Here is a 27,176-nt window from a genome sequence, read left to right on the forward strand (position 1 = left end):
TTTCCAGGATGTCAGGATGCGCCTATATAGTAAATCACGAGTTCTGAGCCAAAAGTGCCTACCTTGGGTTTTACCTGACTTAACCGAAAAGAAAACCTCACCTTCGGCGCGAAGGCGGGTTGTAACATTAAGCTTTCTTGTTCAATTTCGCGGGCTTAGCCCGCGAAATAAGTTCGATTTCGGCGCACTGAACCAGAAACATAGTGACCGATTTTAGAGTTACACACAAAAAAAAAACCGTCAAAACTTTTAAAATTTCACCAGACTGATCGCATTGCTGGTATTGGAGGGTGGCAACTTTATCAATAGCAAAAGCAGACTCAGAATATTGTTCGTACCCTTTTGCCGGCATGAACCATAGGCGTTCTCCCACGCGTCCCACAGGCGGTTGTAATAGCGAGGCTTCTCAAAGAACCCAAAGTATTGATGAGTCTCAGAAGTTGGGAAGATGCACGTGAACCTGCACGATGAAAAACTTTGAATAGAACAACATTTTTTATAAGGTTATTACACTAAGGCACTCAAGACAATGGCAATTTAACCGGTGCACTTCTGGTAAATAATGCTTATATGGAAATTGCAATTATTTTCCAATCCATGTAATAATGAATTTAACTCGGATAAAAAATACAGTCAAGTATATACATGACTTTGCAGTAGTAACGATTAAGCACCCTAGTTGCAGTGTTACACTAAAAGTTTTCAAGCCATATCACTAGATGATTAGTTCATTTTTTTCAGTATTGATCTCGACTTTAGCAAGATTATTCATGAAACTATAATCAAAGGAAAAACAATTGAAATTGAGACATTTTATGCAGAGGCAGAGGCACACGTGTAATGAAGAACATTTTCTTAAACGGTCGGTGAAACCTGCGAGGTAGATACAACATGCAAATTGCAAGGCTATTGAAATTCAAACCGTAATCCCTTTTGTTTGCATTAGATAAATCATGAATCCCACTAATACGTCAAGGTCTAGAAACTGAGTGGTTTTGACATGACCACCAAAAATAACTAATGTCAACTAATAACACCGGAAAAATGCTGCAGTGGAGGCTTTATAGCTAACAACATGGATGTCCAAGCACGAGATGATCTTGACTAAGAGAAAAATTATTCACACTTACGCTCCAGCCCTATTGAGCTCGTCTTCTCCAAGAACAAGATGTCGCACATCATCAGGCGTGAGGTTCTCAAGCACGGCGGTGAGGTACTGAGGTCTGGTCATGTTGTTAATTTCAGTGTGCTTGCGCTGCTCGGCGTCAGTGAGCAGGCGAGTGTACAGGCGATGGTCTAGCGTAAGGCGGCTCACCCGCTCCGAAAGTCCGTATTCCGACAGCACCTCGTGCTGAAATTAAATTCTCAATCAAGACCGATAGCAATATTACCTTAGCAGCATTTCCCACAATAGAAAATTTTTCTTCCTACGTGGTTCATCAACTGTTACAGTGCGTACAAGAAAACTGGCCAAGATTACTGGTGACAAACACCTTTCGAAAATTTCTTATTAGGCCCATCTAGGTAAACTTATAGTGCATGCATAGAAACTTGCCAAAGGAGCATTAGGCACAGTAACAGAATTGGAACTTAGGCAAATGAGGTAAATATGGACAAATAATCTGGATGTTAACCAGCAGCACATTTGGATCGTACAAAAAAAAAAAACATACAAGACTAAACAGCTGACTTAATTCAAACACAACTCAAACAGAATCTTGTGATTCACATAACTCATATACATTAGCTAGTACCTAAGTCATGGCAAGTATTTCATCAACTTATAACCACGAAAGAAAACGCAAAATATTATTTAGCAAACGAGGTATCTAAAATCAATTTGCTTCAAGGATTAATTCATCACAAAGCTCATCGCATGTGAACATTGGATTCAATTAATTAGCTTCACCCTCACCAGCACCTGAGGGGTGACTCAACTGCGTCTGAGGGGTGATCTTACCTGCATCTGAGGGGTGAGGGAGCGGTGGTCAGGGACATGGAAGGAGGCCATGGTGAGCAGTGAGGACATGAGAGGCCCCTTGACTTTGTAGTCTAGCGAGAAGGCCGAGTGCAGTGACGGAGAAATGTTCACCTCCAGGAGCCACGGTCGCAATTTCTCGTCAAGTAAAACATCAAATCCAAAGAGCTCGTAGCTTGAATACCTGAAATAGTATATCTTTCATGAGTACATGTGATCACTGTACACGATTTCTTTTCATCTGAGCTTCAGAATAATTCACTTTTCATATATAGCATCAAACTTACTACTGAAACGTCACTGCAGAATGAGTTAAGACAGGAGCACATAAAACGTCACTACCAAAGCAGAGTCATGTGTTCAAATGCTTACTTCGAGTTAGTTAGTTAGTTTAGTTACCCTATGATTACTAGCGTTTCAGCTGCTAAGCTATCTCGCGCCGAATGTCACATTGAGCATTATGGGCTAAGAACATATTGCATCACATGTATTCAGCGTTGACCAGATCATATACAGTCGAACACGTTTATTGCTCTCAGGTACTCTACGAGGCGGTCAACATTATAGCTACCGTGTTCTGGTTGGGCCAAAATACTTTTCAGGTGTGTGTCGGGGTCGTTTTGGCTTAGATGGGGGAAAAATTGCAGTCGGGCCACACCGAATGATGGGCACTCACAGAGGACGTGGATTATGGTCTGGGGCACTAAGCAATCCATGCAATAAGGTGCAGGCGTGCGTTCATGCTTACTTCGAGCGAAGGTTTTTCCTGGCTCGCGTAATGATGTCGTGTTCGCCGCTCATGACTGTCTTGATGACCATGTCGGCAATACGGCTCCAGATGGCGCCCGTGTCTATGCCCAGAGGCTGACAGGATTAAAAAAATAATTGTATGAAATAAGGTAAGTGTCGTATACAGGCAACAATGCACAATTACATCATTTAATCCAAGTCTTTTAAATTCATTGATATTTCTAATAAACATATGCAAGAATAAATGCAATCAGTATGGTTCTCTATAAGGCAAGATGAAGTGATTCTAGTAGAACTACAGCCAAGATTTAATCAAATCCAAGTTGCGCTGAACAAAGTTTGATAAAACACTGATAGATGCAAGAAATAAATTTTAAAAGGTCTCATGCTCATTTAGAAACAACAATGACTAACAGCAAGATTGATTGATGCAATATTCCACAATTTGCCAGAACACGTCAACTTCAAGTTCATGTGTTTAATGTCCTCTGTAAGATTAGAATAAAGACGAAAAGTCAACTTGAATATATCTGGCGAAATACGGATATGCAATGAACGTGTTACCAAACAATTATTAGCCGTTTTAGTTATTTGATGTGTTTACTGGCCTTATTCATCCCAAAAAATAGCGAGACTGAGATGTAGATCAACAAGGAAATAGATTGAAACACCAACAGTTAATTTCATTCTTTTCCATCATGCCTGACGCGCGAAAGATGTGCAGTCTAAACTTGAGCAAGTGTACAGTTTCCAAGCTCCCCTTGCCCTCATTGAGCCAACAAAATCGGTTAAAAGGCACCGCAACTTTCAGCCACATAGCTCTCCATTCAAAAACAATATACAATGTTGCTCAACCCATAATTTGGGAAGCAGTCGAATAGTGAACTGATTGGGACAAGATCCGTTGCAGCAAGTACACATTGAGTTAGGCCAAGTAAACTGCAGCATTGGATGTAATTAGAACCAAAGTGGACCAGGGCATTGTATATGAAATTGATTACATATTTATGATAGATTTGTACCTTGAGGTATGCCCAGAGCGACCAGAGCGTCCAGCGATGGCCCTGACACTCGCCCGCCTCAGCGTTGTGTGTGTAGGAGGAGCTGGACTTGTTGACGCTGTAGTTGGTGAGGTGCATAAAGCGGTCGCTCAAGCTCGTCGACTCGTTGCGGTACTCAACTGCAAAAACAGTAGATATTCAAACATATTCACAAGTGGTAATGCTGATAAAAATATAACTCGGTACTCACTGCATTGAGTGACAGAGAGCGCATTTTCTCGTCGACGAAAATGTGGTCACGGACGGACGAACAAACAGACGGACGGACAGACAGATGGACGGACATGACGAGCACAATAGCGCCTTTTTCCATAAATGAGAAAATGGGCTAAAAAAGCATGATATTGCTAAAATTAATGCAGGCACCTCTAAATGGATTTTTAGACTGAATCATGAGATAGGGTAACAGAAGTTATGTAGAAAATCTAATCCAGGAAACAACACTCAGCATTATTGTGGATTTTAATGCAGATATATACGTTCTGAGAATATTATATTCACCATCCCAAAACTAAACTCAAAGTTGCCATTCTGGAAGAAAACCTAGAATAATTCAATTGATGGCTTATAAAAATAGATTTTCTCAATCTAAAAGCTATTATTCAAAAACAGGCGGCATGGAGAAATTGAAATCGTCCCTTTGCAATCCAATGACAGGCTAGATTTCTTTCCGTGATATATTTTGACATGCGTTTTCTTAAACATGGCTGCCACAATCGCAGTAACCTAATTATTCATGCTCAGGTTTAATAAACAGGCTGATCCATGAAGTTGAACATAAGATCTGATTTTTCATCTAGTATCTATCAAGATGTTCGTGATTTTTTTCGATTTTCCACTAATAAACTCACTATTAAGTAATTATCCAAAGAGACTTCCACATTTTTGCAAATAATGATACCTATTCACAGAGATTTCTTAGTTACTTTGTATACAGATATTCTCAGAAACCTCCTAGTTATTTTCTTTTCTATGTTCATAGACTTTCTATATTACTATTTACAGACTTACTAGCAACATTCTATACTGATATTCATAGCGACTTTCTGGCGGCCATCTATAATGATTTTCATTAATATACTTTCTATATTGAAATTCCTAGAGACGAGAAGAAGAAGACTCACCAGAAGCAAAGCGCACCAAGCCGTCATTGTAGAGGTATATTCTGAGTGGATGGAAGGACGTGACCGCCACGTATATTCTCAAGTCAAACTTGGTGTTGTTGATGAGATATGGACGACTTACGTAGCGCTGCACCACCAGCTGCGACTCCTGGTCCAGCTGCGACCATTTATCTACCACCTGACATCACAAATGTACAACATTATAATGACGTTAATTATAATATTAGTATAATTATTATACGGTCAATTATGATTACAATTATTATACGGTCAGAATTATAACGTTAATTATAATAACGTACTAAATGATGAGAGTTACATTCGTGCTAATAGTAATTTTCCTCACAGAAGATGAAACTTTTAAGTGAAGGATTAGAACATATTTGCATCGTCTGTAAAAGGAGCAGATAAAAACTAAAAAGTTCTTAAAATGTTAGAGCTTAATTTTTTTAACAGAGGCATTTAGGTTGGAAACTAGCCAAAAATTGAGGAAAGTGTAGCAACAAAATGAACATTAAAATCAGATGAGCATTGAACCAACATTTTCGAGATGGTACAACAAAAAAAAATGCTTTGTACGAGTAATCAGGCATCCCTTCTAGTGTAATAGGACTCCAACGCTGCCCATGACACCCCAGTCAACCATTTGGAGCTTGTAATGTTTCACTGGTGATTACACGAGTACGTAGGTATATATATACGGTATATATATATAGGTACGGTATACCTACACATATATTGTCTTTAATAGTTTCATAATCACTGTTGTATAACATGCAATGTTTGAGGGGAATTTTCTTACAATTCGAGCTTGTATGGTTATATTTTCATGATGTTTCCTTCAAGCAAGTATCTTTCTCTGATGTCATGGGATTTGGAAAGTAACAATAGGCTATTGGAAGGGAGTTACATCTGCGAGTAGTCCCAATGTGCTATAAAACTCATAAGCCCGTCCTCACACCATCAAGAAAATTTAATGCCACTTGTGCTAAAAATGATAATTGATGCTGCAATGAGATTGTTTAAAAAAATATATTTTTTAAACGATTGTCATGCCTTTTAAGACAGATATCAAATTACAAGTTTTGTAATTGAAAGCTGGATCATAATAATATAATATAATAATAATAATATAATATAATAATAATAATAATGCATCCAGGCTCAGCCTGGATGCATTATTTTTTAAAACAAAATAAAATGAAAGAGCTAAAGAAGTGGTACTCCCATTCAATTTGTAACCTCATTTCAGATGAGATTACTAATAGAAACTTGCAAAACGAGCATTAACATTCATTGCAGATAAATTAATTCCCTCAATAAACAACTGAGCACCGGTGCACCGGTAGAGATAACGATTACTTGTATGCCGGTGCCTCTCGCCGACGCTGGAGGCTTCACAATCCACTTCTTCTTGACGCCTTCTTTATCAAAGGCAGTTTTTAGAGCTGAAAGCTCAGCAGGGAGAACAAACGTCTTTGGAATGAAGCCAAATCTGTAATATTCAAAATTTGTCAAACAAATACTTTGCTCTTATATTGCTTTTGACACACCTGTAAATCATGCGCAACAAATTATAACGCTTTTTAAGCAAATAATTAAAAACAATACAGAGATGGTAGCAGAAATGAGAAGGTAAACAAACTTGACTGCAGTATTATGCACATGAAGCGAAAGTCAACTTGGATGTCAGATTTTATACCAGACCAACAAAAATAATTATAAATTTCAACACTGGTGCCAAGCACTCACTCTTCTTTGCCAAATCTGTTCTGCAGTCTCAGGAAGTTGCTCCAGAGTTTATCTTTCCTGCCGATCTGGAAAGTGCCAGGGAAATGGTTGACTTTCTGGTAAGATTTGACGGACTTGTAGCACGTGCTCTTCATATGCTTGCCCCAGGTGCCGGACCACAGCAATGTGCCTGTCATCAAGAAGGGTATTCCGTTACATTCAAAATTGTAAAAAAAAAGAAAAAAGTACAAGCTTCAAATGAAGATAAAACATGAGATACGGTATGTCATACTTCAGAGAGTAACACATATGGTATGAAACTTTGAATAAGTTGTATAATGTTTCACTGAGATTTTGACTGGCTATTTCATTTAAAACAATATTCAGAATTATTGGTGAAGTTAAAAAACTTTTATATTTTACTCATTATTTAATATTGTCTGTTCATCTGCTCACGTTTGGTCATCTTGTATCCAGAATTGGCAACAGTTTTGCGTATAATCAGGGGAGTGATGGGAGTGTGTCGCCACTTGAGCAGCTTGCCCACACACTCAGGTAGAGGCCGACACATTTCATTGTGTTGGCAGAAGCGGATGGCGGGAGGGACGTAAGAAAATAGTGAGGGTGAGAAGGCTGGCAGAGGCTGAGGGGATGGTGCAGCACTGTACAACAGTGATCCTGCAAAAAATCACAACAACATGCACAACACAATAATGGGTTAGCAATGTTATTTCTACTTAAGTTTTATATGCAGAAGCAACGGCCCAACTTGCACTCTCAAGCCATGCATCCCATTGCAGTTGAAACTTAAGAGTGGAGGAGTTGATATAGGTACCGTACCACCAACAGACATCATTGCTCAAGTAATTAAGTCTCAACAGAACTTTAACAATTGGTAATGTACACTAGAAGCATTCATAGATGCACCTCTGTTAATTGGATGTGGAAGTGAACTGGCTGTCCTGCAACACTTAACATGACTGAATCCCAAGCCATTATTTTAAAAGGAAAAAGTCTAATCATACTAATTTTTCTTACATTTAAAAAACATAGAAACTGTGCCTACTTGACTGCATTCAAGTAAAAATTCAAGAAAATCCAATTAACATGGCATGAATGTGAAATAATTTGAATAACATAGAACCTTGAAGCTGAAGCATGACATTAGAAGGGAAATAATGTACAACAGAACTTGATGGAAGGAAGGGTTGTTTCCCCAACTATTTTGCAACTAAAGAAAACTATCAATCCCCATGCCAACATTGATGTATGCTTTCAGGAGTCAACTGTTATTGAATTATATACAAATTCATTTTAGAAAATCAACATTTTAACACCAGAAATTTTTTTTTTGTGTAATCATAGTTAAATTGCAAATTAAACTAGAGGCAAAATTATTATAAGAGTTTTATTTACCATCTAGGTTGGTGGCCTGGCCCTGCTCATTTCGACAAATGGCAGCCAATGCTTCACTGGCCACTGAGCGCAGGGAGCAGGTAGACCCGACAGTGCTCACAACGCTGCCGTCATCTGCACGAGAGCATCACAAGCAATAAAACAATGCAAACATCAGGTCAGAGTAGTTAATAATTAGCATAATAAACAAAACACTTCTTTCCTTCACTTGGGTATAAAAAGTAAAGTACAGTATACATAAGAAATGCCCACACTTCATTAAAAGTGTAAAACACAATACCTACTACCAGTACCTCCTTGTAAAGGAAGCATGTTATCAATACTTTATAAACACAAACCAATGTTCTCTCCTACATATGAATTCTTGAGTGTGTAACAATTTTGCCCATGGATACATGTACAGGAGTGGCAGTATGACAAAAATAAAATTTTATACACAAGATCTTTGCAAGAGTATTGACATCTCAGCAGTTTATGCTACTAATGGCTGGGTTTAAATAAATACAATGTTAACCACTAAATCAAAGCAATTGCAGTAATTAATTTGATGGTTAGATAGTCAGCATGTAAGTTCTGGTGTGTAGTAAGTAATTCAATAAAATACTTCTTCATTATGGGACATCGATAATATTACAGAAAATTTATAACCCTCCCAGTTATTTCTTGAAGTTTCAGTACAAAAGTCAACCAACAAAAATTTCATTGTGTTCAGTAAGATCAGACCTCCTTTGATTTCATAACAAAGTTTACTTCAAGCTTACCCTCTCCACAGCTTTCTTCCTCGTCAATGTTTCCAAGACCCTCACCCCCAGCATCTTCATCTTCTGAGGAGTCAAGGTAATTATCATCATCTTCATCACCAGAGTAAGAGGGCACATGGAGAGGAGTTGGATGATGAGGATAATGAGGTGGAGTTGCACTCACATCCTCGAGACCGTCCAACGTCTGCTTTAGGCAGCCATCTGGCAGTCGAGCAATGTAGTGCAGGGTGGTTGAGGCAGGGCTGTGTTGGGATAACTGACTGTCCAATGTTGATATGGCAGATGATAAAGAAACTGTTGGAGCTGTTGGATCATTTTGAATCTTCAAAATATCTGTGAGTTTGCTTGAATCATTTTCATTGTTATTTACATTATCAACAAAGATTGAGTTGCTGTTAATACAAGATTTTCCATTTTCATTCATCATTGCATGTTCCTTGGGCACTTGTTTTTCTGTGACATTGTCATCACTTGCTCTTGAATTTTTATTTTCATAATTCATTTTTGAGCAAGAGTTGCTTTCATTTTCTAGCCTAATATTCCTCTCACACAATGGATTATGAAGTAAATTAGTAGCATTGATGCCACTCATGCTTATTCTTTTAGATGCACAAAGAATCAAGTCTGATATAGGTTCTGAGGGAGTTTCTGCACAATCTAACTCATGCATGAGTTTTTGTCTCTTTGAGATGGCAAAAGGTTTATTTTCAGAGGTTGAATGGAGTTCACAAGGGTGGTCTGTGTTATTTCTCTTGGTTGTCAATTTTACTGTTGGTGAATTTTCACTACAGTTTGATACACACTCACCATTAGGTACATCATCAAAAACACCAGCACTAGATAATTGAACAGAAGAAGAAACTATGGAGCTTTCTATTTTATCCCCCGACATTCTAGAGCCAAAAAAGTAACTTGACTAATATTAACTCAGCTGAAAAATAAAATGTTATCAGAAGCTTTAAAGTAAGCAAAGAAGTAATCAAAAGCCACTGAGCATAAATTGATATAGGTATATATTAATTCCTTAATTTATGTATTCAAATGGAGACAGAGACATTGGTCTTAAATCAAACTTTTTAATTAGCCATGAAGGTAATGCTTAGCAATCGGCACTCAGAGCTAGCAGCCACTGACTAGGCTGAATTACCATAAGCAAGACCAGTAATGCAATGCTGAAAGCCATATCCACCATAAGCCACAGCCACTGCTTTAAGGGGACCGTCTACCCTACGTAAAAACTTCTACAGTTATTATCCGATCATCGTGAAACTTCACATACACACGTAAAATGTAAAAAAATAACATTTTGCTCATATGAATTTTTTGAAAAAATTGATAGAAAACGTGAAATTCATAAAAAACGGGTACTTTAGAAAATCTATCTCCTCCTACAAATATCATCCTACAACATTGAGACACGTATCATTTGATTCGTAAAGACCATACCTGTCAACTTAAGATCACTTTTCTCATTTTTCCCCCTCCCCCCCCTCTTCTCCCCCATATATACAACGAACCATACACAAATTTCAAAAAATGATCTTAGAGTCGACAGGTATGGTCTTTACAAATCGAATGGTATATGTCTCATTGCTGTAGCTTGAAAACTATAGGAGATAGGTTTGCCATGAGAGCAATAGGTTTACACCACGCCCAAAAAACTGCCAACGGCACGTAAAGGGACGTAAAAGAGTCGTAACGTAGCCTAGATACCGTAATTAAGCCTCAAACCAAGTCAGCAAGGCATAGAACAACTGGCTGCATACCTCCTCACCTCGCTGTCATGATGGGCACTGACTGCTTTGGCAGCAGCAGGCTAAATTTATAGTCCTGCTCTCGAATTATGCCCATTGGAATTAGTGAAAGCCGCCCAATACTGCACCCCATTCCATGGCGTGTCATGTACATCAAAATGCAGGTAGAACGATGGTTCTGATACCGTTTGACATGCCAGAAAGTAAGCTTCAAGATGAGTATAGGCACTGGATAATGCCATAATTGGCCTCTTTACGTCAGACGTTTTTTTCAGGGTTGGCAATGATTAAATCAAAATGATTAAATCATGTGATTAAATCACTTGATTTTTTTATAAAAAAATCATGATTTTTTTGATTTTTTCGATTTTTTTGAATTTTTTGATTTTTTCATATATATAAATATATTGAGTGGCAGTCTTTAATTTATATTGAGGTATTGTTATTCATGATTTAGTATAAATGTACTATAAATGACAAATTGGTATATAAACTTGTTGCCTTTAGTGTGTATTAGGTTCCAATAAATTGAATGTTTTTGGTACAGAGGCATCAAGTGTGCAATACATTGTACGTAGCTAGCAGCTTAGCTAATTCTTATAACGCTATAAGTAGTCTTTAACTATTTGACTATTTGTTATATATTGATTACAATATACAATTTAAATGTGTTAGCTAGCTTATACAGGGTGGGGCAGAACTGATTGAACAGTTTTGGGGCAAAATAAAAGAGTAATGGAGGTACATAAAGAAGGAAGTTTATTTTTCTCAAGATTAGCATAACATACCATATAAAATACTTATGTTTTGCAAGCAATATCAGGAAAATGGGGTTTGTTAGCTGTATCACACTGTTGGAGTCGTTTTCGGAAGTTTCCTACAGCACGTTCACACATATGGCAAGGTAGGTATGGCCATAACCTCTGCTCCAATAATCAATCCCCCTAGCTGTGGTAGGGTGTGAGGGCAACTTCTGAACTTCTCTTTTAGATGTCCCCAAAGAAAGAAATCGCAAATGCTCAAATCAAGTGACCTCACAGGCCAGTGTAAATCACCCCTCAGAGACACCAGACCTCTGGGAAACATGAGTTTCAAAACATTGGGTGACATTTGGGCTGTGTGAGCTGTAGCGCCATCCTGCTGGAACCACACGTCTTGCAATGCTTCATTTTCAACAATGTTTTCCATCATGGGCTGCAAGAAATTTTGCAACATTGCAGCATAGCGATCGGAATTCACTATCACGGTTACTCCCTTCTCTGAAAACGACTCCAACAGTGTGTTGCAGCTAATAGCCCCCATCTTCCAGATATTGTTTTCAAAACATAAGTACCGTATTCTAAATGGTATGTTATGTTAACTTCTAGGAAAATAAACTTTCTTCTTTATGTACCTCCATTACTCTTTTATTTTACCTCAAAACTGCTCAATCAGTTCTCCCCCACCCTGTATATTGAGAGGTTGAGATTGTATTGACCTTTTAGGCAATTAGAAAGATTTACCACCCTAATACCAGTATTCTAATTAAAATATTTAATTTCAATCTTTAAATATGTGAATTTAAAACTAGAAATAAAACAATTACAATTATAAGACTATATATAAAATAATTTAGATCTGCATTCCTGAAGTGTTTTTGTATATTGAAGCCAGTTAAATGGTCAATATTTAGCTCATTACCTTGCTCCATACAAACTTTACAAAGCTAATAGACATAGTACCAATAATTGTTTACCCAAAAATCCCTAAGTGGTAAACACCACCTTGGCCTGTTGGCCATTATTGAAGGCAATAAGTGCCCTTTTTAGCCATCCATTATGATCCATATACTGTTATTGTTAGTAGGCTAATTGCAACATAAAAAATAATACATCAAAAAGACAAAAAAATTGAAAAAATCAAAAAAATCAAATAAATCAAAAAAATCATGAAAAAATCAAATAAATCATTGATTTTTGATTTTTTTGATTTTTTTAAAAAAATCAAAAAAATCGCCAACCCTGGTTTTTTTTAGTGTGTCCAACCTTCGAATTAATCCCATAGACTTCACTGAAGGGCCCTCAAAACCACCTCCCTTTAGGGATCTGTCATGAAATCATTTTTCGACATAGAGAGATGATTCTGGTACCATTCGATGCGTCAGAAAGTAAGCTTTAAGATGAGCACAAAAACCGGAAAACGCCAAAATTGAAAATTTAGGGGTGGACAGTCCCCTTAAGAATGCTATCACATGAGCAGGCAGTTAAGCATCTAGCCTAACCTATTCATGCTGCCCCAACTCTTTACCCCACTTGTAGCCGATGACAATCTTTGCCTGCTCACTTGCCCAACACTTAACTTTTCCACAGGTTAGGTTTGCTCAGGTTTGGTTTGGGTGTTTGGGTCATGGTAACATGAATAGGCTGGGCCAGATGCAGTTATGGCCATGCTCATCACAGGCAGGTTTAACACATTCAGTGCAATGGTCAGAGCTGCACACTGCCCACTGGTGCACTCATATTTAGTTTCCAATTGAACCTTCCAATTAAATATAATGAATATGCTTTTTTCTGGTACTGTCAACCGGGGCTACTTGGGACGGGTGGGGTAACTCAGGACAGTCCTCCGACACGGCGTAAAACTGTTTTATTAGCCAAACTGATTGGAATATTGCAAAACTAAATATAGTGGCGTAAACGTCAACATTTTTCCTATCTATGTAGTATAAAGGAAGTTCAAATATACTACATTTACTTGCTTTGAAAACTTCCTGAAAAAAATGGAGAAAAACAATATTTTGAAAAGTTACTTCTGCTAAGGTCTGTAGTAAAAAAAAAAATATTTGCCGTATTAAAAAATTTTGCTTAGAAAAAAGTTGCAGACAAGTGTCAGCATGAAAACTTTATTTGCAGAATTACCATACCTAAATCCAAAAAAAAAAATGGCGGCCATTTTCGCACGGCGGGGCTACTCGGGACACCCCAAAAAACGCATTTACAGTAGAACCTCAGTTAGCAAAGGTTCCAGTTAAGAAAAAAATTGCTTAAAAACAAATAATATTGATTATATTCACCTTGCTCAGCGAAAAAATTTCACTTATTGAAAAATTAGTGCAGCATCGGTCATCACAAAATTGTGCATAGAATGTCATACCGTCAACCGGAGCTACTCGGGACAGGCGGGGCTACTTGGGACAGGTCTATGACATGGCGTAAAACTGTTGTAGTAGCAAAACTAATTGGAATATCACTAAACTAAAAATAGTGGCGTAAACGTAACTATTTTTCCTATCTATCTAGTACCTATAAAGGAAGTCGAAAAATACTACATTTACTTGCTTTGAAAAATTCCTGAAAAAAATGGTGAAAAACTATGTTTTGTAAAGTTACAACTGCTAAGGTATGTAGCAAAAAAAAATATTCGCCATATTAAAAAATTTTACTTACATAAAAGTTGCACCCAGGTGTCGGCTTGAAAAAGTAATTGACAGAATTTGCCTATTAATTCCAAAAAGAAATGGCAGCCATTTCCGCACGGCGGGGCTACTCGGGACACCCCTCCCCGGGGCTATTCGGGACACCCCCAAAACCGCATTAAGGGTAGAACCTCAATTAGCAAAGTCTTCAATTACAAAAAAAAATTGATTAAAAACAAAGAATATTGATCACATTTCCCTTGCTCAGCGAAAAAAATTTCACTTGTCGAAAAATTAGTGCATCATCAGTCATCTTAAAATTGTGCATAGCATGTCATGTATAGAATTGTGCACCAGGCATTATAGAATGAAAAGTAATTGACCTAAACTATGATTTATTTCTCCAAAAGATAGGCTGGTTGTCACTAAAACATTCCTTTCAGGAAGTTAATGATCACGCGAAGTTAATGATCAAGCAAAGTTAATGATCAAGCAAAGTTAATGATCATGCAAAGTTAAATACCACATGAAGTTAATGATCACGTGAAGTTAATGACCACGTGAAGTTAATGATCACGGGAAGTTAATGATCACGTGAAGTTAATGATCAAGCTAAGTTAATGATCACGTGAAGTTAATGATCATGGGAAGTTAATGATCACGGGAAGTTAATGATCACACAAAGTTAATGATCACAGGAAGTTAATGATCACGTGACATTAATGATCACGCGAAGTTAATGATCACTCGAAGTTAATGATCACGCAAAGTTAATGATCACGCGAAGTTAATGATCACGCGAAGTTAATGATCACGCGAAGTTAATGATCACGTGAAGTTAATGACCATGAGAAGTTAATGATCACGGGAAGTCCCAATTAAAATGATGTGAAATTAGGAGCCTTCCTGTAAGCTTACAGATACGAAAAAAATGTTATAAGGCTGCTGATATGAAGCTTGCAATGGACAAGGTTGTTGTAAATGCTCAATGGCATGTTCATGGATACGGTAATATCACATCAATAATACAATTCTACCTCTACATCATCTACAATGAAAGAGGAGGACTTCTGAGTACTGTTAGTAATGGATGAGTACACTCTGCATGCTTCAAATGTTTTAAAATGAAGTTTTATTCCAAGTGTCCCGAGTAGCCCCGCTCAACGGGGCTACTCGGGACACTCTTTTTTTTGCTTCTGGCACCTTACAAATAGCATGTGGATTTTTTTGGAGAAGCCATGTGATAGCCCTTGCAAAGAGCTTTGAAATGAGCCTAAACTTGTCTATGAAATGTTTCATGGTAAGAAGTTATGAATGAAAAACGTTCGAAATCGTCCCAAGTAGCCCCGGTTGACGGTGTTCAAATAATAGAGTTAAATATATTTTCCATCATTTTGAAACTTTATACAATATTATCACTATGGAGCACTAAACATCATAGTGATAATATAATAATATAGTGCAACTATAATATAGGGGGCTGTGGGCCAGGTTTAGTTTGCGGGAATGACAGCTCAAGGCGGACAGGCAAAATTAACTCCATTGATAGAATTCCACTGTTTTTTGCTTATATTTGCAGTACGCGCATAGACAACAGAGGTGCACTTCTGTAGTAGTTTTAATTTTTTCACTTTGCAACATATTCATTGGGTATTCCTGGGATAATAAGTAATTTGCAAATCCCATTTGTGAGTGGCTTGCATTTGTTGAATGCAAGTCACTATATATTAAATAGAGTCAAGGTTTGGTAATTTTGGTGATGGAGTAGGCAGTGAGTTCAGGAGTAAAGAAGGCACTGCTGGTTTGAAAAAATTAAACCATTAATACTTTATCCATGAGGTTTGTTTCATATAAAGAATCCAATGTACATAGACTGAAGGTTATCTCATTATTAACAACCAGTGTTTTCATTGTCAAGTTATTGAATGACTGAAGAAACCTACCGACAATGACTGGATCAACTTACCAACTAATGACCAAGATAATTTTACAACTACAACTACTAAGCCATATTATGAAACCTGACAGCAGCGCTTGTACTGGGGTGCTTGTCCCACAGCAACTAAATAACTGCCATTTCCTTATAATTACAACCCCCTTCTGCTCAGACTGCTCCTCAAGTGAGTAGAGATTAACAGGATTGGAATTTTCCTACTTGTTTCTGAAATCTTGCAGCTCCAATGTTACAAATTTTCAATACAATTGGAATCTTGCAGCACGATCATGCACTTTTGCTAACAATTAGATAGGAGGTAATTTATCTTGCAGTTTCCAGAAATGGCAGGGAAGCTCTAGTTGAGGCCCTAAAGGTAGATGTTTTCCATGCTTGGCACTTTAGTGCTCCACCCAATTTTGTGGATCTAACTGAATGACCAAGAATTTAGCCATGAAGTATGATAATTCATGTATCCATGATACTTTACTGGTCTACTTATACTGGAAGAGTGGAGTCTAAAAAGAGTCTCTGATTGCCACTACAGCATTAGCCTATGGCCCTAAGTTAGGTAGGGTAATCAACATATTCTTTTAAAAGTTAAATTCAAAGAGTTAGGGTGAATGCGCCATATTTTGACACTGTCAGTAATTCCGACACCCCTCAACTTTTTCCTTTATATTAAGCTTGGTCTTAGTTCCAAGCATGTGTAGATGGTTGAAATAGTGACATCATACTATTGCGTGCAAGATTTCCACAAAACACTAGGTCTAGCAGGAAAATGTTAAGATCAGCAGAGCAAAAGTCCAAGTCAGCTAGTGAGAACATCAAAACACATATGAAAGTTGATAGTTGACCTTGCTTTACTAAATAGTGATAAATGGTTTGTGTAAAAAGAATATTATGGTTTGAGACTTTTAAATAAGTCTGTGAATATATTAGGAATCCTTTAGGTATACGGTAGTACTTGAAATGCTGATTTCAAGTGATAAATAAATTAAATAGATGATTAAGTTAAGAGACAGTTTTAGACACATAAAAACTAATTCCAACACAGCTTGGAATTAGACACACGCAGTTCGATCCAAGCTGTGTGCAAAAATTAAAATTTTCTTAAATAAAAGCTTAATAGCTCTTAATTAAAAGCCTAATTAAGTAGTGTTCAATATTCAATAGTGTTTTAATTCCGAGCTGTGTCGTATTCCAATACAGCTCACACAGCGATCAAAATTCGAACACAAGAAGGTTGGAATTATGAATTAGTAGTTTGAAGCGTGGCCAGAATTAGTCTCACAAAATGCCAAATTTAGTCTCACACAGAGTCAGAATACATGGATTTGGTAGGTTTGCATTCTAAATGCTTTTAAATAAATATGGCAACAGTTTGTGAAGTTTCATTGTTGCAGATGCGGAGTCAGGCATGGAATATATCTGCTTGGTGAGCCGCGACTGAATTTTTTTAGCCGTGGTTTTATGGATTTGCCAGCCGTAATTACATTTCTTCGAGCCGTGATTCTATTTCACCAAGCCGTGAATTCCATATCTTGGCCATGAAAAGCCATTTACAAGGCGCAAATTTATTTACAAAGTCCATGCACGGCCGCACGGGTTACCCAAATCTCTAATTTTACCCTAAAACAGTCAAATGTCAACAATAAAATTTGTCTTTACTGTAAGTTGAGCACATGTTAATGCAGTCTGACCACTTTGACATGACCGCAACTATGCACGATCTTCAGCAAAACATTTACCTAGTTGATTTGTTTACATTACAATGTTATGTTTTTTCTGCAGAATATTTTGGCGGGAACGGTAAAGCAATGCGGATTGCGGAAGTTGAAAATTTTATGAAGTGACATGTTTGCAAAGTGCAAACCGCGATTTTTTAATCAAACAAAAATTTATGACATTCGAGCCGCGAGATTTCATACCTACTGAAATTATATGATATTAGAGCCGCTATATTTCAGACAAAAATAGGACTTTTCCTGCCCTGTGCGGAGTGCAAGGTTTTGAGAGTGACCGTCAGAGACCTAAAGCAAAAAGAACTCAACTTGCACAGAAGGTGATTTTTTTATAACCATTCATTTTTTGCTACGTTGTTAATGTGTTAGAATATACGGTGTTTACCCTATGGTGTGTTTACCCTTCATTGGACATCCATGACTCAATTTTTTTTACATTTGGACAATTTACTTTGAAACCACCTATTTCAAATATAGACAATATATGAATTTATGAAAACATTTAGGCAATAAAATTCAGTTGGAAAGTGTCCTTCATTTGACATCCAAGACTCAATTTTTTTTACATTTGGACAATTTACTTTGAAACCACCTATTTCAAATAAAGACAATATATGAATTTATGAAAACATTTAGGCAATAAAATTCAGTTGGAAAGTGTAATTCTTAAAATTTGGTCTAAAAGTTCAAATTGTTCAAGTTGACAGCATGGCAGGAAGTCTGAGCAAAATTTGGCTATCAGATTATTTTGCATTAACAGACATTCCAGGATGACTTTAATTAGTATCACAGTGACACTATCACTTAAGCAAAGATTACTAGGTAGGCCTTAAGGCTTAAGGCCTATAATATCTTTGAGGCCAAGATTGTATAGGCAGATACCTTATACTTATACCTAGCCTTTCTCCTATAGCTGCTTCAGTTATGAACTTACAAGAAATAACTGGAACATCCGGAGGAGATTGTGTACATCTTTCAGTAGACAGTAGTCACTAGTCAGTAGGTACCTAGGCCAAGTTTACAAACAAAAAATGCTAATGCTAAAAAGTGCTAATTGTGTCCAAATAAAACTACCTATAATAATTTTACTTTAAAGCCAAAACTATATTTTCCATCAACATTTGGCCAACATTACACCAAAAAATTTAAAAGCATTGTCCATCTCACAGGGTTGGCGATTTTTTTGATTTTTTTTTTTAAATCAAAAATCAATGATTTTTTTTATTTTTTCATGATTTTTTTGATTTATTTGATTTTTTTTTATTTTTTTCAGCTTTTTTGTCTTTTTTTAGGTGTTATTTTTTATGTTGCAATTAGCCTACTAACAATAACAGTATATGGATCATAATGGATGGCTAAAAAGGGCACTTATTGCCTTCAATAATGGCCAACAGGCCAAGGTGGCATTTACCACTTTGGGATTTTTGGGTAAACAATTATTGATAAGTCTATTCATTAGCTTTGTAAAGTTTTTATGGAGCAAGGTAATGAGCTAAATATTGACCATTTAACTGGCTTCAATATACAAAAAACACTTCAGGAATGCAGATCTCCTAAACATTAAAGAGTCACATAACAGATAGGTAACTGATAGCACAGTGCACAGCACTATCAATAGATCTACTAGTTTTATGTCATATAAATCTACCAGACTCTACCTTCTATACACACCGACTAGTAGTGACTGACTGCACTGTTCCCATTTAATTCAGACCAATATTCGCATATTTAAAGATTGAAATTAAATATTTTAATTAGAATACCTACTCGTATTAGGGTGAAAAAATTTTCTAATTCCCTAAAAGGTCAATACAATCTCAACCTCTCAATATACAGGGTTGAGCAGAACAGATTGAGCAGTTTTGAGGTAAAATAAAAGAGTAATGGAGGTACATAAAGAAGAAAGTTTAATTTCTTAGAGGTTAGCATAACATACCATTTAGAATACTTATGTTTTGAAAACAATATCTGGAAGATGGGGCTGTTAGCTGCAACACACTCTTGGAGTCGTTCTCAGAGGAGGGAGTAACCATGACAGTGAATTCCGATTGCTATGCTGCAATGTTGCAAAATTTCTTGCAGCCCATGATGGAAAACATTGTTGAAAATGAAGCATTGAGAGACTTGTGGTTCCAGCAAGATGGGGCTACAGCTAACACAGCTCGAATGTCACTCAATGTTTTGAAACGCATGTTTCCCGTAGGTCTGGTATCTCTGAGGGGTGATTTACAGTGGCCTGCAAGGTCACCTGATTTGAGCATTTGCGATTTCTTTCTTTGGGGACATCTAAAAGAAAGAGGTTCAGAAATCGCGCTCACACCCTACCACAGCTAAGAAGACGGATTATTGTAGCAGAGGTTATGGCCATACCTCGTCATATGTGTAAACGTGCTGTAGGAAACTTCCGAGAACAACTCCAACAGTGTGATGCAGCTAACAAACCCCATCTTCCTGAATTGTTTTCAAAACATAAATATTTTAAATGGTATGTTATGCTAATCAAGAGGAAAATAAACTTTCTTCTTTATGTACCTCCATTACTCTTTTATTCTGCCTCAAAACTGTTCAATCAGTTCTGCCCCACCCTGTATAAGCTAGCTAACACATTTAAATTGTATATTGTAATCAATATATAACAAATAGTTAGACTACTTATAGCCCTATAAGAATTAGCTAAGCTGCTAGCTACGTACAATGTGTTGCACTCTTGATGCCTCTGTACCAAAAACATTCAACTTTTTGGAACCTAATACGCACTAAAGGCAACAAGTTTATATACCAATTTATCATTCATAGTACATTTATACTAAACCATGAATAAAAATACCTCAATATAAATTAAAGACTGCCACTCAATATTTTTAAATATATGAAAAAATCGAAAAAATCAAAAAATCATGATTTTTTTATAAAAAAATCAAGTGATTTAATCACATGATTTAATCATTTTGATTTAATCATTGCCAACCCTGCCATCTCATCATTCTCATGATCTCGCTTCTGCCTTCTAGCCTAACAGTACAGTAAATGAGCAAAACAGTATCACAGTTCAAACCTTTATAAAAAATATCTAATCATGTCCAAAAATATACAAGCAATTATCTACTTATCAAGATTATAAATTTAAAATATGAGAGGTCTCACTCAAACGTAAAAACATAAACGTATTGCTATCAGGCACATTTCAAATTATTGAGAGTGATTGCTTATTTTTTTCAACCAAGTATCTAATCGCGCGGTCCCAAAATCTAACCTCACCAGTTCGGTAATGGCAGTGCAAATGCGGAGCAAAAACGGAACTCCTCTCATAATTTGATGGTTGATTAGTATTTTGACTTATAGAATGCAGCACTTGTCTCATAATAAGTTGGTAAGTATACAAAAATTTGATCAAATACGTACAAGTTTCACTGGATGATCTTTTTAATAGATTTTTTCAGGGAGTTTTTGAAAGATCTCCTAGAGAAATGGAGATCAACATGGCTGCAATCAAGTCCACAGAAAAACCTAATTTAACTATTAGGTTGTCCCGCTGCAGTTTTAAACCCTTAAAGGTCGATTTCGGATGTATCCGAATCAATTAAATTATTGATATTTCTAACATCTATTACGAAACATATCGTCACGAATTCTTATATTCATTAATTACGAGGCTGAAATTTTCTGAAATTCTTAACCCTGATAGCAGGGTAGACTTCTGGGTCCATTTTACGTTAAATCAGGTGCAAAATATCCTACTGTTGTGTAATTATATGACTAATTGTAAACTCAAACAATTTTATTTTTTGGTGCGCAGGATTCGTGATTTCTTCAACGAAAAATATTTTTTGTTAAACAAAAATAATCTGTTCCGAGGCTCTCAACAGTGCTGCAATGAATAGATAATTAACGCATCTTCACACGTGTTGAATATGCATTAATATTAAGTGCAAGTCATATAATATTTAAATTCCTAATTTATCAGAACTCTAAGTTTTTTATGTTAGATTTTGATGTCTAAATAATTATATATTGGCTACTGGGGACGTGTTGACGTGCTCCCTATGTTCTGTTGACATCGTCAAAAATTACCCCAATTACCCTAAATTACTTTACTCTTCAAAGCCACAAGTGCTCTGTGAAGAGAAATGGCAAAAGTGGAGCAACAATAATAATTGTCTTCTGGCACTAGTCAAATGTGAGCAGAGAATCTTTTTCATTATCTTACCATAACCATCAGGTTTGCGTGGCGTGGCCTGGGCTTGATAATTCCTGCATTTTTTAATCCCGGTATTCCTAATCTCGTTAGTCATAATACAGCTTATATATTCTAATTGAATAAAGACCCTTTCAAACCCACCTTTTACCTATCATATATATAGGATTCCCATTTTACTCTATTTTCTAAAATATGGGATGAAAATAATAATAATAAATAATTACAGCCTTACAGGACCTGGTAATACACCGACGCGATGTATCCTGGATATACTTAACGAGGTGATTAAAAAAAATTGTGGGAAAATAACAGTTTGAAAAAATTACGAAAGTCATAGGGCTTAATTTCATAAATATGCTTTATCTTGGGCAATATATTTGTGTGAACGCTAATGCGAGCCAATAAGTCTATCTGTGTAAAATTGAAAGCCATATGATTTGAATGTTTTGGCATTTTTTTTTTTTTGCTGCTTAATTCTGCTTAATTTTATTTAAACTTGTACCTTCCAAAGATTTTTTTTAGTTTTGGAAATAAGGAAAGTGGGATAGGGCTAAGTCAGTCCTAGAAGATAGATGCCGAATGATTTCCCATTGAAATTCACGTCGCACAGCCCCCGGCCTGCCGAGCGCGATGTACGAGTGCATGGTCGTGGTGGAAGAGTGCGCTGATTCCCACTATGTTTTTCGGCAACAACATCGCCTCTGCATCCCAGAAAACCTTCCCTCTTGAACGCTCATATTTTTCTTTGACGGGTTCACTTCTACCCCTGAGCAGCCTCTGCTTCGATTGAGTTTTGTCCTCGGAATCGAACTCGTTGAAACATGATTCATACCCGGTCACAATCCGAGTAAGAAAAAGTTTAGGATTCTCTATATACATGTTTAAAATTCCCATAGAAAGCTCTGTCCTTGATTCATGCTGATCTTGGCGCAACAGCTTAGGAACCCATCGAGCGCAGTCAGTAACATACTGACTACATACATTTGGCTTGCTCTGTAACATACTGAATACCTAACAGAATTGTGTGTTCGTAACCCACTAAGATGCTGATTGTCTTTGCTACTGACTCGGTAGTTATTTGCCTATCTTTGTCAATGAGGACAAGAAGAGCATCAACGTTTTCCTCACAAACTGGTGTCCATGGCCTGCTTCTGCAGGGGTCATCTTTGGCCTCATTTCTTTCGCTTTTGGAACGACTAATCCATTTGTAGGCTGCTGATTTATTTGGGACACTGTCACCATAAACTTGTAAAAAAGTCACTAGATTGCTTTAATCGCAGATTCACTAGAAATTTAAAAGCGAAGAAAACACCACAAAAATTTAGCATATCTCTTTTGAAAACGTTTCGGAGACCAGCTCCATCGTCAGTTCGATAAATCTAGAACACAGATAAATGCAGAAAATTAGTTTGGAGTTAATAAAAAAAACACAAACAGAAGTTAAAAACCTAAATTTACAGACAAAGGGCAGAATAATAAAGTAAGTACCTATCTATTCACAATTTCTAATGGATNATAGTTCTTATCCATTAGAAATTGTGAATAGATAGGTACTTACTTTATTATTCTGCCCTTTGTCTGTAAATTTAGGTTTTTAACTTCTGTTTGTGTTTTTTTTATTAACTCCAAACTAATTTTCTGCATTTATCTGTGTTCTAGATTTATCGAACTGACGATGGAGCTGGTCTCCGAAACGTTTTCAAAAGAGATATGCTAAATTTTTGTGGTGTTTTCTTCGCTTTTAAATTTCCACCATAAACTTTTTCCAGAGAATCAATGATTTGGCTGTTCTTCCACTCAAGCTTCACCATGAATTTGATGCTTGACCTGGCCTCGATTTCGGCAGATGGCGTGATGCATGAACGGTTGTTAACTATAAAACTGTCTTGCGTTTATAACATTAATTTAACGGTTAATGTGAGAACACGTTGTAAAACATTAATACGAGATCGCTCTGGTGCATTGGCATCATATTTTTTCATAGAATTTTCACTTATGTCTATTCTTCACTGACAAATTTGAAGCCCCCTCTTAAATTTGGAATGCCAGGCCTCAAATATAAAAACTCATAAACTTTTACCAAAGATTAATATTTTCACTGTGCATAAATATTTTATTTGGAGGTTTTTATTTCTTTATAAAAAACTTGTAATCAATATTCAAATGGGACTACTCGCAATTTGGAGAGGGTAGCTCTCTGAGAAGAATCGTTGCATTCATACATTCTTCATTTCCATGTGGCTAACTATGAATTTTAAATTCACAGATTCATTATTGTGAGTTACTGGATAATCCTATTAGGCTAATAAGTGATAAAGATATAAAAAATTGATGCCCACAAAGCCTGATGTGAATGTTTTAAACATGTCCGTGAAAATGGCGTCCAATCGCTTCCGTTGTCGTGATGAACCTCGGCCAACTTTGGAAAAAATTAGCAGTGCTTTCATTGATCCATGCTTAACATTAACCGAAGTAGCGCTTACTCAGTTTATTGAGCCTACTTATGAAGAGCCTTCAGGACTTTTATCCTGGTAAGTGAATTATTCTACCATAACTCTTTAGATGCTTATTTTTTAGCGTATTTTCTCATTTATGGAAAATATATAACTCAGTACTCACTGCAGTGAGTGACAGAGAGCGCATTTTCTCGTCGACGAAAACATGAAGTCACGGACGGACAGACAGATGGACAGACGGGCCGACAGACGGGACATGGCGAGCATAATAGTGCATTTTTTTCATAAATGAGAAAATGCGCTAAAAAGGCGGTATTGTGCTCGATATGTCCATCCGTCTGTCTGTCCGTGACTTCACGGACGGACGAACGAGAAAATGCGCTCTCTCTCACTCACTGCAGTGAGTACTGAGTTATATTTTTTATATTTCAGGCATTGAAATGCCCTGCGATGAGTTTTAAAGTTCAAGATTTGGTCACTTTTAGGGAAGATAATGTTTCGATTGAACTGTCATGATTCAAAAATTGCTTTAAATAAACTATTGTGTTTTTTATTACAAATAACATCATTTTCATCGATGAGTCCGACGATGATCTCAAGTTCTATGAAAGTTTACTATTAATTTCATTATTTGTTTGAATAACGTCAAGCGATATTATTAGATTCGTCTTGGTGAAGAAAACCAATTTCACTTTATTCAGGAGGAAGGTGTTTGCCCTTCCTCTGCTCCTGCTGTCGCTGGCGTTCCTCCCTCTGCTTGTCGTTGGCTTTGTTCTCAGAGCATCAATAAATTTCTGGTGCCCCGGCCGCCTGCCTTACCGCTACCTTCGACTCAACAGAAAAGGTACGAGTGAATTGTCGCTGAATTATTCACTGTTATTATTTATTGTGAGGCTAACGCAATAAGGTTGCAACAATAATATAGTATGGATAATTAACCAATAGTAATTAAAGTCTTCATCCAAATCATTGCTCGTGAGTTTAAAGATTTATCACTGAATCTTACGATGTTAACTTAGGGCGTTCAAATGATTAACTTCAATGCAAAGTCGCCACTGCAACTACGTCGCCGGCCTTCGATATAGAAACGATCTATGTATCTTATATATAAACAAAACTGAACCGCAACTTCACATCGAGAAAGAGACAGCTTCGTATGTATAATGCTGTAATCAAACCCTACGTTCTTAATTCTGTCCAATATATAGTATGGTTCTTATTGATTAGCGGCGAATTAAGTGCAGTATTGAGTGGTGATTCGTGTGTCATTAACGGCAGCATTTCATTATAACCTCTCAATTTTTTGCTCATTCTGTCTAATGCTTAAAACTTATATATCGGGCCGTTTCGATTGCGAACTTTAGAACTAATAAGAAATAATTGGAACATCATGAGGAGATTGCGTATTGTAAGGTTGCATAATAGCTAGATTATACATTTATCAGAGAAACCTTTAAGTGGCCTGGTAGTCAAGATAACAATGACGAATGAGGAAGGTTGGTCCTGCGAGTATATATTGATTGGGTTCGATACTCGCCATTTGTTGTGCACATTCTGGTCATATGGTGGTCTTATGATTAAAAATATACCTTTATGATCCAATTAAAACTGACTTCACTACATTATACTATTATTTTTAATTCTTATTATTATATAATATTATTATTATATTATTATAATGCAATCCTGTAATTATAATATAACTAACATCGCTATCAGGGGCTGTAGCCAAGTCTCCGGAGGCTGAGCCGAAGGGCCATCTCGTGTTCATGACTGGCAACGTATTGTTGAACTATGATCTCATCGTGAAGTTCAATAACGGCAGGTGAGTTCTGTTGAAAATCGAGCGGGAATAAAGAACTTAATCAGCAAATGAGAGTATTTCAATCGTCTCTTTAGCTTGAACACATGTTCAACCACGGTGAAACTTTTAATTATCTAATTAATGGCAGCTAATTATGCAATTCATATTTTCATTCAACGGTCGTGAATTCTCCGAAAAGACATCCTATTCGCCGCATTATGTTAAATAATTATCTGTTGCAATTGATACGTTAACGAAAAAAACTGAGCGTATACATTTTTATTATTAGTGATTTTTAACGTAAAATAAGCTTAACATTTTTTCATGACTTCCAGGCCTGTGTCGGAGAGACTACCTATCGTGGCGGAGCAACTTGGGCGCCAGAATTCGAAATTGAATAAATTTCCTAATTTAAAACTCCCTATATCGCAACTGAGATCAAAGAAGGACGTCGTAGTTTCCGAGGTTGTTTACCGATGGAACCTAATTTCTTAATTGATGACAAAAATTACTCGAATAATTAGTAAAAAGTTTATAAGTTTCGTTCTTTTCAATTTCGTTCACATTTTTACATGAGATTTCTCACTTGAGGTCGTACCAGGTACGACTAAACATAAGCTGTGTTTGCGTAGTTTCGTTGATTTAATGTAAATTTTTTTTAATTTTGTGATTTTTCTGAGCAGTTGGCTTTCGTCATTTTTTACTGATCAGTTGGATCCGTTGCCTTTTGTCATTTTTTTCTGAGCAGTTGCTTTTTGTGATTTTTTCTGAGCAGTTGCTTTTTGTGATTTTTCTGAGCAGTTGCTTTTTGTGATTTTTCTGAGCAGTTGCTTTTTGTGATTTTTCTGAGCAGTTGCTTTTTGTGATTTTTCTAAGCAGTTGCTTTTTGTGATTTTTCTGAGCAGTTGCTTTTTGTGATTTTTCTGAGCAGTTGCTTTTTGTGATTTTTCTGAGCAGTTGCTTTTTGTGATTTTTCTAAGCAGTTGCTTTTTGTGATTTTTCTGAGCAGTTGCTTTTTGTGATTTTTCTGAGCAGTTGCTTTTTGTGATTTTTCTGAGCAGTTGCTTTTTG

At 36.6% G+C, this 27,176-nt stretch overlaps 2 protein-coding genes across 2 annotated transcripts in view; one reads left to right on the top strand and one right to left on the bottom strand.

Moving 5' to 3' along the window:
• Positions 1 to 234: 234 nt before the first annotated feature.
• Positions 235 to 9,754, bottom strand: LOC108678371 (tubulin monoglutamylase TTLL4-like). The gene is made up of 11 exons (XM_018166775.2): positions 8,822 to 9,754; positions 8,061 to 8,174; positions 7,101 to 7,322; positions 6,666 to 6,834; positions 6,276 to 6,408; positions 4,914 to 5,091; positions 3,751 to 3,908; positions 2,727 to 2,842; positions 1,961 to 2,162; positions 1,131 to 1,351; positions 235 to 460 (listed from the first exon to the last, which is right to left on the bottom strand). Exons 1-11 carry the CDS (start codon positions 9,711 to 9,713, stop codon positions 250 to 252), a joined length of 2,616 nt encoding a protein of 871 aa, XP_018022264.2. The 5' UTR covers positions 9,714 to 9,754; the 3' UTR covers positions 235 to 249.
• An 11,163-nt stretch (positions 9,755 to 20,917) lies between these two features.
• LOC108678372 (sphingomyelin phosphodiesterase 5-like) overlaps positions 20,918 to 27,176 on the top strand; it is a gene marked incomplete in the record, with an annotated part of 12,436 nt that continues 6,177 nt past the window's right edge. Inside the window, 5 exon segments of the mRNA XM_047884057.1 lie at positions 20,918 to 21,017; positions 24,112 to 24,376; positions 25,003 to 25,145; positions 26,021 to 26,126; positions 26,441 to 26,570. Of these exon segments, the coding sequence (XP_047740013.1) occupies positions 24,177 to 24,376; positions 25,003 to 25,145; positions 26,021 to 26,126; positions 26,441 to 26,570 (579 nt within the window).

Source organism: Hyalella azteca, unplaced genomic scaffold, assembly GCF_000764305.2.
Source record: "Hyalella azteca isolate HAZT.00-mixed unplaced genomic scaffold, Hazt_2.0.2 contig14447, whole genome shotgun sequence".
Classification (NCBI taxonomy): domain Eukaryota; kingdom Metazoa; phylum Arthropoda; class Malacostraca; order Amphipoda; family Hyalellidae; genus Hyalella; species Hyalella azteca.

Bases quoted from the DNA above. Each gene is read 5' to 3' on its own strand.
- LOC108678371 (XM_018166775.2), bottom strand. From the start codon at position 9,713: ATGTCGGGGGATAAAATAGAAAGCTCCATAGTTTCTTCTTCTGTTCAA. The intron at 6,409-6,665 runs GTGAGTGCTTGG...TGAATATTACAG, and splicing joins AACAGATTTGGCAAAGAAGA to ATTTGGCTTCATTCCAAAGA. The intron at 1,352-1,960 runs GTAAGATCACCC...ATTTAATTTCAG, and splicing joins CCCTCACCCCTCAGATGCAG to CACGAGGTGCTGTCGGAATA.